This window comes from Augochlora pura, chromosome 2 (genome assembly GCF_028453695.1).
Source record: "Augochlora pura isolate Apur16 chromosome 2, APUR_v2.2.1, whole genome shotgun sequence".
NCBI lineage: Eukaryota > Metazoa > Arthropoda > Insecta > Hymenoptera > Halictidae > Augochlora > Augochlora pura.
In genome coordinates this window covers 5,588,828-5,603,186 of record NC_135773.1, presented here as the reverse complement: position 1 = coordinate 5,603,186, position 14,359 = coordinate 5,588,828, and the positions used below count along the sequence as shown (strand labels likewise).

At 38.7% G+C, this 14,359-nt stretch overlaps 1 protein-coding gene across 4 annotated transcripts in view; it reads left to right on the top strand.

The window, feature by feature from the left end:
• LOC144478520 (protein fem-1 homolog CG6966) overlaps positions 1-14,359 on the top strand; it is a 34,687-nt gene that overhangs the window by 6,941 nt on the left and 13,387 nt on the right. The window contains exons 1-2 of one of the 4 annotated variants that reach the window (XM_078196501.1): positions 10,044-10,182; positions 10,339-10,419. The exons of 1 other annotated variant lie outside the window; for it this stretch is intronic. In XM_078196501.1, the coding sequence (XP_078052627.1) occupies positions 10,381-10,419 (39 nt within the window). In that variant the 5' untranslated portion in view covers positions 10,044-10,182; positions 10,339-10,380. Of the gene's footprint in view, positions 1-10,039; positions 10,420-14,359 lie in introns of those variants that run through there. 2 more of the 4 variants (XM_078196500.1, XM_078196499.1) reach the window with 2 other exon arrangements.

The following is a 14,359-nucleotide window of genomic DNA, read 5'->3' as shown; positions in this document are numbered from 1 at the left end:
ACGGGGTGAGCAGCCCTCGCTAGCCTCGAACTTTCTTTCTTGTTTCACCCTTGTGCGAGAAGGATTTCCTTTGTTCGCGACTTTCACCGCTTTGTCGTCCCTTCGCTGACCAGCCGCGCAGCCCTTATCCCTGCCCCGCTGCAATTAATCCGTCTGCGTCATGTAAAACCAGGGAAAAAGGAGAAGCAACGGAGTGACCCCGCGAACGTCGCGAGTCAAGTCTCTCGTCACATGTTCTAATATAACTCGGCTGGTGGAATACAGGGTGAGTCAGGAGCCATGACCGAGCAGGCATGGTCGGGTATCCTGAGAAAATACGACGCAACGTAGGGATGCAGAAAAAGTCTTTGAACCCTTACGTTGGCAATTAAGCGTATATGTAATTCTAAAGCTTCAGTATCGATGATTTTTCGTGCAAATGATTTACGCGATATTGTCCAATCGAAAGACATTTGTATCAATTTTTTAAATGTATTTAGTAGATAGAAGAACATGACGAATCGTTGAAGGAATTGTAGTAAATAGGCAACCGATGCGTGTCTAACGGATGTTCCGTAACTAAAATATGGGTTGAATTAATATTGAATGGAGTGGATAGTATCATAGGATCAATTGTGCAAGTAATTTTGAGGTGCGTGCGAGGATTAACATAAAAGTCGCTGAACTCTGATTCTAATCGTGTGTCTAACACTGTACATGGTACACAATGGTGCACCGATTGCAGTGGTACTAAACCGAATGCATTGTGTATGATGCGTCGCAAGTGATCAGTGAATGTGTTATAACAATCGTTTTAGCGATATTACTTATATCGACTAAGAACGATTCCTTAACTCCGTAAATATTCTTCTTATCAAGAGTACAGTTTATTCATCAGTTTATGATTTAAATATTCATTTTCGTGCGTACGGAGAAGAAAATGGAATGTGACGTGGTCTCGAGTACAACAAGTTGTAAATTATAATTATATTCGAGATTATTTCAATTTTGATTCCAATGCAGTGAAATTGCTGATAGAAACAGTGACCTACTGTTTAATTGCCTTTGTAAATTGCAATAAGACTGTTGTTTGACGATAAGTGTTTTAGAAATAGATTCAGACGATGTGTTTCCAATTTCTCGAATATTTAATCAAAGTTTCATTCATTCGCACGGACGACTTGTGGATGCATAATGTTCGGAATCAAATATTATACGATCAATCATGAACTCGGGTTCGTCCTTCTAATTTTATTTTCATCGTGTTCGTTAATAATAATCATTCGGTAAGTTATACGATTCTAGAAATCTGCACAACGTAATCTGTGGAATTATCTTACATTTTTAATTGGCGATTTTTATGAGCTGTAGATCCTTGGTATAGAGATCAGTAGCTTTTAATGGACGGCGAAAAACCCATTATTTAATTCTCGCGACTCGAGGACTTGGTTAATAATATCCTAATCTTTTTAATTTCAATGATTATAAGGTTCACAGTCCATGTCCATTACATAGAACATTTTTCATAATATAATTAAATGTGAAACGTAATTTAGCGGACTCTAGAAGCAGACATAGTCACTTCACCGAAACAACAAATTTGACGAAAGTAAACGTTTCTATTAATTTTAAGTTAATTCCGTCATATATTTAGTCACTTGCTTTCGTTGAACAATTTGATCATCAACATATTGATTGGTCACCTGATTTCGCCGGTTCATAGTTTAATTACCACAACTCGGTGCATTGTGATAGCAGCTTACCTGATTGTTTACATACCCAATCGCATTGTACTTATTCATTATTCATTCAATTGCAAACGAGGCGTGATGTTGACAACTTTATTCGATGCGCACCAATTAATTTAAATTCGATTCGGTCGTTGGCCAAAAGTCAGCATTAATGATCGGCACGACCGAATTAATCAACATCGCATGCGCGCAAATTGTTTCACGTTTGCGAAATTTTCCGTTGCCACGGATTTTTCCGTTAGTAGATAATGTTTTCGTTGAAATATGGTATCAAGTGATTGTTTAAATATCTGCGGTGTAGTGCGGTTTCAACGTAGAAAACAGGTCACAAGGAAGACTAACACTGCCGCGACGGAACAAAGAGTTAATGAGTCTGCACCTACTTAATCCACTTCTGCGGTTTCTCACGAGACTTTGGCTGGATATGATCAACGACCGGTTGCTCGCAACTCGCTATTCTACATACAATTAAGGAATGACGTGAATGGCGCTGTCACACGAACATGGATTTACATTTGTAGTACATTTTCCTGAATAATTGCACGCGACTTCTCTGACTATCCAGGTTAGTTTTACGCAGGAGGATATACAGCGTGTATCAAAATTTTCGTATTTACAGGAAATGAGGGATTGCCGAGGTTATTTGAATACGAGTACAAAATCAAAGTTTACTTGACACTCAAAAAACCCAACACCACTTCACAGCCATTAGCTCCATATAATTATCGATTTACGAGTAGGTAGATACTACGTACACTTCAATGATTTTCATTTGCCCACTGTTTCAAATTGGTTTTCTCCATTTTTGTCATAAATGTATAATATTCCTAGTTTAAGTATCAATAACATACAATTTTCATTCTTGCAAACGAAAAAGAAAACAATGTTTTGTTCGAAGATCATTTGTTTCTAAAATAAGCCTACAGACACGAAGAGATAGTTTGCTTAGAGTACAATTAATATTTGCGGTACTTGTGAACGGATAATCCGTACTCGCGAAATTATATTAGCTTGGTGCATATAAAATGTCGGATGTTTACGTAAATATATAAAACTGTATATCTTTTTTCAAAAGCTGTTGATTTAATCAAAATATGCCCCGTTTGCTTTACTACACCCTTTTCAACAAGATATCAATACAGAAATGTCTGTATTAAACAAATTCTGATCTTTATAATTAATAAACTCTGTTATGGAATATTTCAGAGTGTCTTCATTTGTATACTATTTAGCCCGTCAAAGCTCGGGCAGATTTGGAGTAGTTTTAGGACAATGTTGCCATTATACGTTGTTCGACTGAAGAAAGTGACAGCGACCTGTCATAAATAATGTCGGGATTAAGAGAAATAGAATGAACACCAGCATGAAAAACGTAAACACTTGAGTTTTTCTTCTCTGACGTCAGCTCTCCTATGTTGCCAGTAGGTTTGCCCTCGGCGCGTGGCTGTTCCATTACAAACCGCGCGAAGCATGTTGAGCAGCTCAGCGCTTGCATTTCACCGCATTTTCGTAACATCCCCTCTACCTCTCAGACGTTAGAGACCCTTAGCGGACCGCTGGCGGATATATCCGCCCAAAATACTGCGCGCTCCAATACCCGTCGTCCACAGCGACGCTCGCCCGTCGAGCGCTATAAATCGAAATAAATCTTCTGGCTTATAGTATTTCTATCTTATGCGATAAAGTGCATTTTATTAGGTTGGTGCATATGAATACTATATACTATTTATCCTGTATGAATACTATATACTATTTATCCTGTATGAATACTATATACTATTTAGCCCGTAAAAACTGTCCTAAATGTTTAAAATAGCGAAAGTCGCTTGGCGAAAGATCTATATTTTATGAAATTTTATATTTGACTTCATTTAATTTCGCAATTGTTTTGTACGACGTATGCGTAGTTTTTGTGGGCTAAACAGTATGTAAATGGAGACAGTCTGAAAAATTCCATACTACAGTTTATTGATCCGAAAAATCAGAATTTCTTGAAGACAGACACTTATGAATTAAACTCGCGTAGGGAAAAGTGTATTGAAACAAATGGGGCACATTTTGATTAAATTAATAGCGTTTGAAAAAAGATATGCAGTTTTATGTACTCGCTTAAAAATCCGACATTTCATATGCACCAATCTAATAGTTTCCTGAGAACTGTTCAATGTTACGCAAAAAATGGGAAAAATCATTGTTGACTCTCAAAGTAGCTAAATCCAGCGTTAGGGAAGCCCCAACAATGTTCGTAGTAACAAATGATTCATCAGCAGATACGATCGCAAGGCTGTAATTAAACATCTGGACGTCAACGAATCTTAACACCGTGTATAAGGTGAGAAACCTTGGTAACGCACTATGTTTGCAACATCTCAGGAAGTTCGACGAAACTAAGAACAAGAAACGTGAAACTTAAGACTGAAGCGGAAGTTCTAGTTGCTTTGTTGTTAAAATCCTTCGTTATCCCTCTATATTTGAACAGTTCCCTTGATGCACAAATGAGAAGATGAAAGGCGATTTCTAAGCTTTGTCATCTTGCAGTTGCAATTTTTGAAAATGAATTGTCTAGTAAACTAACGTCTCTAACGTCTTACAAATATTCAGATCTCTTGGCCTTTATTACGAAAAAGTTATTCCGTTCTGAAAGGTGTACGAAAACTTTCTTCTACCCGTTGCAAGCACAAATTAATTGTCTTGGCATGCCGCATTAGAATGTTCTCGCTACGGAGAGCGGAAACAACAGGAACGATATTCCGTATCATTCAAAGAGGAAACTTGCAATCGCCCTGTCACGAGTTTTTCTGTGAGTGACAGAACAAAACGTTTCCACACGCACTCCCATGGCATTGTTCGGAACATTTTCCCTCAATGTCGACAACATTCGTCTGATGAAACCTTTAACGGCATGTCATCACGGTCTCGAGACAAACAACTCAGAATTTCTTGACTCACGACGAAAACGATTTTCGCGTCTCGCGCGTTTTGTTCGCCGAATCCAACCCCCCCTCCTCCCCCCGTAAACGTGTACCGATCGTATCAGACCGTACGAAGTAATGGGCCGAAAGATTCGGTCTCTGGGAATTCCTGATTAGGCGTAACTCCCATAAAAACCGAGATCGTGGCGTAAGACTTTTAATGATTCACTTATCGAGGGCCGCGATTTATTCGCGATAAATGAAGTTGTCCGGACTTCCTAAGCGGATCGAATGCTGTGCAGACGCGAACTCAAGGACAGTTTTCCCATCGATTATGTATGCACTGTTTCAGGAAACTAGTTGTATATATAATGATTTTGCTTTACGATAACAGTGTTGGATTGATTTCCACGACTGTAAACAGTACCGAGAAGCTACGAGGAAAAATTTGCGAAACAGTACGATTTGTTTATATACCATCGCCATCAATGAATAACATTGAAATAAAAATGGGCTTACAACGATATTTGGACTTGATCGACAACGAAAACTAGTTGCGTGATGCAGATAACGGGTTCCCGAAAAATCACTTCCAAATAAATGTTTCAGTTTTGTAAATTCAAATGTTAAATTGAATACAAAAACATTTCTGGCCGATATATTAATTTTCGTAGGGGACAACGTGTTTGCACGCACGTGTGTGTTCACCCGCGGGAAAGGAACTTATAAATGTTGAGCGGCCCGTCGCGTGCGTCATTTTATGATTGCTCCGGTCCTTTATGGTTTGTTCGTCAATTAACATTGGAGATGCGTTGCTCGGTCTGTTTCGGATTCAATTAAATTCGTGTACATGTCATTACATGTACAGCGCGTGCTGGCTTTGAAAGGTTTGACGATACTCCCGGACACAGACACGCGAAATACGCGACACGGCGCGTAAGAATGATAATCGGTAGGGAAAGCAATTAACGAGATTCTCAGACGTAAATTGTAACTATATTGATAATTCGATTCTCTGAAAAGAATTTGTCAAGATTTTATTTCCCGACAAAAGAGATGAAAAAGAGATGGAAAACAAAAGAGGGAATCTAAAAGTCAGATGTCGATCCGTCTCTAATAGAAACGTACTTATAGTTCTGTGCTAATTTTATACGTGTTAAAAGTATTGATCCATAGCAAAGAATCTGAAAAAAATAATCTGGCGTTATTACTCTTGAAGGAAGTAGCTTGTAGGGTGCAAAGACACGCAGTTTGGATCTATCTGATTCTCGATCAGCCGAGTTCTGAAGGTCTAACACATTTGCACTAGCTGATTCATCATTGAATCTTTTGGATGACGCACACGTGTCTTTAAAGCCGAATTAGGTGGATAAAGCGTGATAATTGGTGTAACCCTTCACATTCGAATGTAGCCGATATAGCGACGCTATACAGCGTGTATCAAAATTATTGTAACTTCGGGAAATGAGGAGTTCCTGAGGCCATTTGGAGCAATTTTTTCCTTAGTACTACTACGTGGTATCTGCATCGTTCGTGGGTGCGACGGAAGGAGGGGGCTACGCTCAAACTTTGAGTAGCGTTCGAGATAATAGACGAGGATTGAATTTTCTGAATTTTTTTATTAATTTGGAAAATAAGAATGTGCATGTTGCTTCCCGATATGTAATAATAGTCTTGAAATGTAAATATTTTGCCAATTTATAGTCTATATGATATTAAAAAAATCAATCACCACAGATATACCACCACCAAACATGTATACGAGCACAAAATCAAAGTCTACTTAATACTTAAAAAACCCATCACTACATCACAGCAATTAGCTCAATGTAATTATCAAATGTTTTTATTTCATCTATTATATAAAATGCATGATAACACGCATGACGGAAAACATTGCATCTTATACCTAATCGTTATTATACAATCCCGCGTTGAACTCCTACGATTATGTTGCCATTGCTCGGGATCTCTCCCGCGATACTTTCTTCGATCCACGTAACCGACTCGCTTGGAATTTAACATGTGCTGTAATTCAACGTAACTGGTGGCATTAGACCGCGCTCACATGTCCAGCGACATCGATCTCTTCTCTATTCTAACAATTACGTTTCTTCGTCATATTCATTCTCCGACGCTCGCGTTGTGTTACGCAAACGTCGCTGGTGTGTCGTTTAACCCTTCCCATGGATAAGCAAGCAATATATCATTTCCTTTAACGATCTTTTATTGCCTTGTGAAAACGTCGCGAGACCGCTTCCGGATCCCCATTCGTTTAAATGATGTGGAGCAACGGTGTCGGAATAAAAATGTATTCTCTTCAGGGCGGTGCAAACTTAATTGCGGTTTTTACGTTAACAAGGAGAAAGCCTTGCAAGCGAAATGTCTCGTTTCGTGATAAAATCAGGAAAAATGTATCACGCGGAGCCATCGAAAAGAAAAGGACGGACCGGAGATTAAAGAAATGATTATTCATTCAAATAGTTCGTGACCAGATAAGACGACGCTATTATTTTAGCAAATATTATTTAAAATAATTAAATCAAATAATACTGAAGCCTGATTGAAATTACGCCCAGCTCGGCGGATTCCAACACATGTCGTTTGGAGCATTGCCGACAACGAACTCATTATTTATTTACAACACTCGCTTCAGCTTTGGCACAGTCAATCGCGCCACCAAATCATGCCGGATACATGCCTCTTTGATTAAACATGTTTGAGTCAGCTGGGGTGATTCCCGAAATTTACCGGTGTTTCCCATGCGAGCATCGCGTTTCCTCCATTATCCCGACGACCGGCGTCACTTTACGTAACGTCTTGTATGACGTTCTCCGTAACAGAGAGTCCGCGTCCACGGAAACGTCCGCGTAATGCTGTATGGTACCTGTTGCACCTAACCGCATTACGTAACAATGATACGTCGCAGTCAATCGTGCATGTGAACGCACTAATTATACAATTTTTTTATATGATGATGCCGATGACGTTCGACGCGCCGATTCTCTTCTAGCGACCTATGACGTGTCCGAGTTGTACGATCGTCGTTCAAACGATCGTACCGGTGATTCCCATTAGGTGTCTGCAACAGCGCCTAATCCTTCAGTTTTCCTTTACCGATTTCTTACTTAACATACTCGTTGCTTCATGATTCAGATATGTTAATTGTATGAGAGTACAGCTCGTTAATGATTAATCGTCTCAGACGATTGGGCAAAAGTGTGTAATTAATCGTACAGGAAATTGTATTTAAAGTGAATGTAAGATCAGGTGTCGAATGTCTCAGAGAATTTCTATTTTATTGGTTTTATTTCATTGCAATTAAATTATGGGATTCATTAAAATCCTTTGATAGTATTCATTAAATCTACTCAATTATGCAATTTTGTACGTGGACAGTGTAAACTCCTCATTCGGTATTTATGGATGAATTTTTTTTATTTTTAAAAGACTACGATATTTCAGGTTCTGTTGTGTAGAATTATTTATCATAGATAATACAAGTTTTTGTGCTACGATTTTGCAAATTGTGTGGCTTTGATAACTCGAATGTCTGGGGACATCCATATATTCTTACGAGCTCACTGATAAATATACATATACTGACAAAACGACACAATCTGTTTTAATACGATAGTAGAAGGCAGTGGGGGTTACTTATGTGCATAGTTAATTCATCGAATCGTTTACGAGTCATTTTAATGTATAATTAACCTTGTATATGTATATTTGATGTGCAATTTACCACTCACAATGAAATGATTTAACGATGCGGTTGTGTTTATTGAATCCTGTGTTTCTGATGTACATATTAATTGGCTGGTTGACTTTGAATTGGAAAAACAAGCAAGGTTGATGACTCCATCGCGTTTCTAACTGAAGGCAAATTATCGTAGTGATTTATTAAGTAATTATAAGGATGATTAAATAATTGTGAATGTGTTTCTTGAACGTTCTATATCAACAATATCTAGTTTTTAACATTCAATAATTTATTGAATTTTACTCGACTTTATTTGAATTAATAAGAAACTATAACTTGTCAGTATGCACAAAATGGACTATATTTATAAATAGAATAAAAAGCGTGGACGAGTATCTTATTATGCATACCTTGACCCACAATATTAAGAATCGCAGTTCTCGTCAGGTAACTTTCCGATCGAGACTAACAAAACTGTAGAATATCTCAATACCTGTTTACCATATTATCATTTTTATACTTTAATAATGACGTTGATGAACCCGAAAATAAGTTTCGAGGTAACTTGGCAACTTTCTATTATCAATCGTTAAATAAAAGTGAAACACAGTATTATAAAATTGCGTTATTTAAATACAATCAATATATGTCATAGAAAGTCAATATTCTATAATATCAATTACGTGTGCAACTTTCCTATACCGTTCTTAGCGAAACGAAGCTTCGCTAAGAAACAAATAAAATCATGTTCAAATGAGTGAAAACAAATGGAATTACGTATTCATTTTAAAGGTGAAAGGTACTTGATCTTTCGATTATTTAAAAATATTCTGAAAAAATGAGAAATTAGAAAATAACTGTCAATACGCCTCGCGCGGCGTTCTATGTGTTGATTCTGAATAAACAATTCTGTCGCTCATATTACGCTCGACGCGTAAGTCAATCTATTAGGAATCCTCGTGCTTTGGCCTTTATCGAGTTTTCACAGGAAAACTCGACAGAATCGTACGGTGTCGCGCTCCGATCGTAATCGGCAGAAAGAGCAAGATCGAGGATGATCCACACTCGGCTGGTTACCTGATTGCGCAACAACCGGTAAGAGCCGATCAGGAAGAACAATTAGAAAGTTACGAGATGCGAGGCGTTCTGGCGCATAAACGCTTATGCGATCGGCTCATCGCACGCAACCGTTGCGTAAACATCGGTATACATATACGCAGAGAGAGAGAGAGAGAGAGAGAGAGAGAGACATGCGCGTTTGCTACCATGTCTCTCTACTTCCAAGTGACCACCACTTTGATCTTCGCCTCTCTCTCTCTCTCCCGCTTTCTCCCCTCTCCTCTTTCTTCTCTCTTTCTCCCATATATACCATTGTCGATCTCTCGCCCCACTGCACCCTCTTTCGCCAGGTGCGTCTCTCTTTTCGCTCGATCTTTCGCTCCTTCCCTTTTCGCGTCGATTTGCTAGAATCTTGCGCACAGTTCGGGGAAATGGCGGGCGAACGCTCCGTTTCAATCACTTCTCCTCACTTTGGCACGCGGGACACCGGTGTCCGTTCTTCGTCTCAGATTATCGAGGAGTTTCGGTCCGCTGGTCGATTGGTTGCTCGACTGGCTCGCACAGTCCTCGCAGCGTGTCATGGTAATTCGCGATCGATCGGCGGTGCTCGTGTTTTAATGTGCAGTGGCAACGTTCCCGAGTTCAGTGTCGATCTCTCGCGCCCAACGCGACAGTCGGTCTAACAATCAATCAGCCGTCCTTTATTAAACACCGTATCCTCAACGCGATTTAACTTGTCGCTACTCGCTAGAGAAAATATCTGATCAAGTTTTAAGGAGTAAGTTTGTCTTCTTTTTTTTTTCTTTCGAATAATTGTAATGTCTGCACTGCTAGCGAATCAGCCGTCGTTGAATATAGTGCGATGAGGGTGACTCTGCTGTGACTGTTGCTACTTTAGACCGTAAACTATAAGCTTTTCAACGAAATGGGATAGTTGTAGACACGCACAGGACGGATACGAAAAGGGAGTCGAGAAATGGATTACGAGACGAACGCCGAAAATTACTTATCGAGGGTGAGTTTTGCATTGGCTCTATCGTTGTGATTAATAGATCATGCGTTTTGCAACGTTTCACGGTGTTTACAGTTTATTCGAGTGTCTTGCGGTTGTCAGAGATTGTCGAGTTGTTTACGAAAATGAGTCTGTCTTATTGAATAAGTCGCGGTTGTAGCGTAACCGATTGGCAGTCGTGTTTTTGCTTCTTGTGGGTTTTTCAGTTAATTAAGTTCTTGCAAACTAATTATAGAAACAGCTGAGTCTTAGCACTTATCTATTATTGAATTTATTAGGTTCGTAGAGCATGAAAGAGCTCATTATATTGAATTCATTAGAATGCGAGACTTTTTTGCGCTTTTAGTTACGAAGACTCGAAGAAGGATTTGCGCCTCTTTGTAATTCTGAAAAATTCGTTAGGAAATCAATAATTTTAAGCATCCTAAAATTCTGAAAGAATTCACGATTGTGTCAAGGTTACGTTGCGTGAAAATTCAAAGATAGTATAGATCATCGGCTAAGCAAGTAACAACAATTTTCGTACGATTTCTCACGGCAGACGAAACTTTCTCGTCCATTCAACGATTCACTTAATACCGCGAACACTTTTCACATCGGCAAAAAGATCCGCACTATTTGCGGCTGCCCGGAGACTCCGCAAGAACCGAACGATTACTCGACCGTGACGGAATAATTAATCGTCTCGCGAATAATTGAAGTCTATTCTCAAAAACGACCGATCACGGAACCGCGAGTTTCGTAAGACGGAAAAAATCTTTCCTATCATACTCTTTATCTTTTTTTTTCCCCCTCGAAAACTTACCAATATCCCGACAGGTCTCTCTTATGCCTAATTACCGCCAGCTGCGTGCGGCGTTTTTACCGAATAAGGAAAAAAAAAAGCGTTCGATATCAGAAACTGTGGCACGATGTTGCGTTAAAAATTCTAAACGCATTTTGTCTCGCGAACATTGCGATATCGCCCGCGTTTGGAAACACCCGCTTGCACAACGGCGACGAGAAATGGGTTCCTTTCAGAGGAAACAGTGTCGTGTAACCGAGCTGTAAAACATTTTTTTATGGTGTTTCTGTGGCTAACTTTCGATGGTTGAACGGACGACCGTTTAAGAAAAATGCGGCAAGCCGATGCCGCGGTTGAAATGAAAGGTTTTATGTACTATTATTCGAATACCACGTTGCGAAATACTCGAAATGGCCGATTAGACAGACTGGAGAAAATAGGTTCTCACCGACATAGATTGCAAAAGGGACGACCCTAATGCTTTCAACTGTTTTATAGGAAGTTGTGAACGAAGTACTTTATTATTATATTACGGATCAGTATTCATCGATCGTATCTGCAAACTTTTAAAATACAAGAGAAACATATATTTTAAGCGAAGTTTTCCTCAATGAATATTCTTCTTCAATATAATGAAGAGAACCAATATTCTGCAAATATGTTATTGTAAAAACTATCTTCACTATGGACAGCAACATCGATTTCAGATATCGTAGTTTTAGTAAGTTTATTCATCGAATTCACACGGATCTTCGTCATCGATGATTTTAATACTGCTGGGTAATGAAACTCACGGTTACGTAGTATTATTACGAACGTATAATTAACTTGTCTAATACTTTTTATATACAACGTTCGGTAACCGAAACGATTTAAGAAAATTATACGAAACCGTCGGGCTATTTCTACTCTCGAGTCGAAAATATAAACATGTTATTCGTCCCTGTATTTCGAATACTTCGATTCAGATCGAAACGAGAGACGTTATCTCGACAGTAATTCCCGATTATTTACACAGCAGTCAATATAGTTAGTCAAACTCGGTTCTAAAAAAGAATTCCCGTGTTTTATAGCGAATTCGCATTCAGATATTGTGCGGCTTCAAGGTTCGTTGCCTGCGGGAAAATAAGACATATATTTCTCTCTCTCTCTCTCTCTCTCTCTCTCTCTCTCTCTCTCTCTCTCTCTGTTTTCCTTTGTCTCTATTCCCGAGCTTCCCACCGTCAACCATTGAATTGATATTTTTCGCTGTTTCTGAATAAGGCTACTTATTTCGCCGTGCAAAACAGCATGTTTATTTATGACGCGTTGCGCCGGCCAGGAAGACCGTAACACATTATTCGCAATTCTATATTCCCCGGCAATCGTCCCGACGATCGTCACTAATTATCATGCTAATAGATCGGATCGACCGACACGGGGTGAACGCACTTGGCAAACAGTCACGAGCCAATGACTAATTCACACTATAAGCGTTCTAACTCGATACCCCGGGACCCATCTTCGCCGTGTAATAAAAGGAGCGAGCGTTGCGTCAGACTGCTTGGTATCCGTAACAGTGAAAAGTAAAAGGACAAGAAAAGTCGTAACCGTGAAAGGTGAACGAACGCTTCGCTCGTGAGAGAAGAAATTCTCCTGTAACAGATGTAAAAGTGACCTTCGTACATTTTGCTTTTGCTGAAAGCAAATTGACAGCGTGGAGAGATCAACGTTCTTAACTGTGAGAACATTTTTTATTTTTTAGTCGAACTCGTTTGTTTATTGGGCAACGTACAATCATGTTAACCTGTTCGTCGGGTAAACCCGTATTTCCGAGACGGCTGCCGTATACGAATGCAAAAAATGAATAATTTTCTTGAAGACAGAAAATTCTTCTTAGAGTTGTGCCATCTATTAAATAACATTGTTGAAGATGGAAGGTAATGTTAATATTGCTAGCATAGCACCTGGGAAAACTAATGACGAATCGAATGAGCTTTATTCGACATTGGTCGACCAATTAGGGTTTGATAATTTCATTTTGCAATGGCAAATTACGAAACTATTCAATCCAGTAAATTTCCATTGTCAATAAAATGCACTTGGATTTTTGAATTGTTAATTCAGATACCTGGAAGCCCGTCGCTCGCGTGAAATCATAGTTGCAGATAAACAGATTCATATTGCAATGCTTCGAATGTATAATGAAGTTTTTAATCCTAACAGAAAATACAAACATCCCCCTTTGCAAGCAAAAAATTCAAATAAAACTCTCAGTTCTCCTGAAGGAAAAATGGAAATGATCAAATCGCATTCGAGTGATTTAAAAATAATTTACGTTTAGTGTCGATGGAATGTTGACAAGCGAGTATGTAAATCGTTCCAATTATATTATCTACGCGGATAACGTTCGCGGAGTACCGTATTAATTATTCGGTGAAAAAAAAAAGCATTGAAAAGTAGTACCCAAATCTTTCGTTCGCTTCTACCGTCGAAAGAGTTGTTCTACGCTGCCAATCTATTTTTTTTACGCTCGCAGAAACCAATTGAACAGGTTTCGTTTTCCATTTCGCCGAAGAATGCAACAGGCGACCGATATCGTGTCCATGTTAATGCGCGGTGTTGCCAACCGGACCATGATGTTAACATGTTAACGACGTGATTTGAAAACGTTTCTCTTACGAAATAAATGAACGACCCGATACCCTCCTTTATAAAAAAATCTCGTAAATTATTTTTAATTTATCGATCACCACCGACAGTTACTTAACGTGGCGACACGTGGCCTGCAATAAAGTATTCGACCTAGCACAGTATTATCCAAGTGTATTTGTAATTGCGCGATTGTAATTTCGGATCGCAGATATTTCTGGTTTAATCGCGACTTTATTGGAATTTTTAAAGGTCTATATTAATTTATAATTAATTTGATTTATTGTCGTTTCCTGAAACAAAGTTGAAGATATATTCGGTTGCATAATTTGGATCCAGTATTATTATTGATATGATTGATGATAATAATAGTAACGAAGTACAGTTAATAGAAAAATCATTACTGAGGAAGAACAAAATAAAATAAATAAATAGAGTTTGTCGTGCAACTTCCTAAATAATCATTTAGTTTAAAACCATAAAAGCAAAACAATCGATCAATTAATTTAAATTCAAGTTGTATTTTTA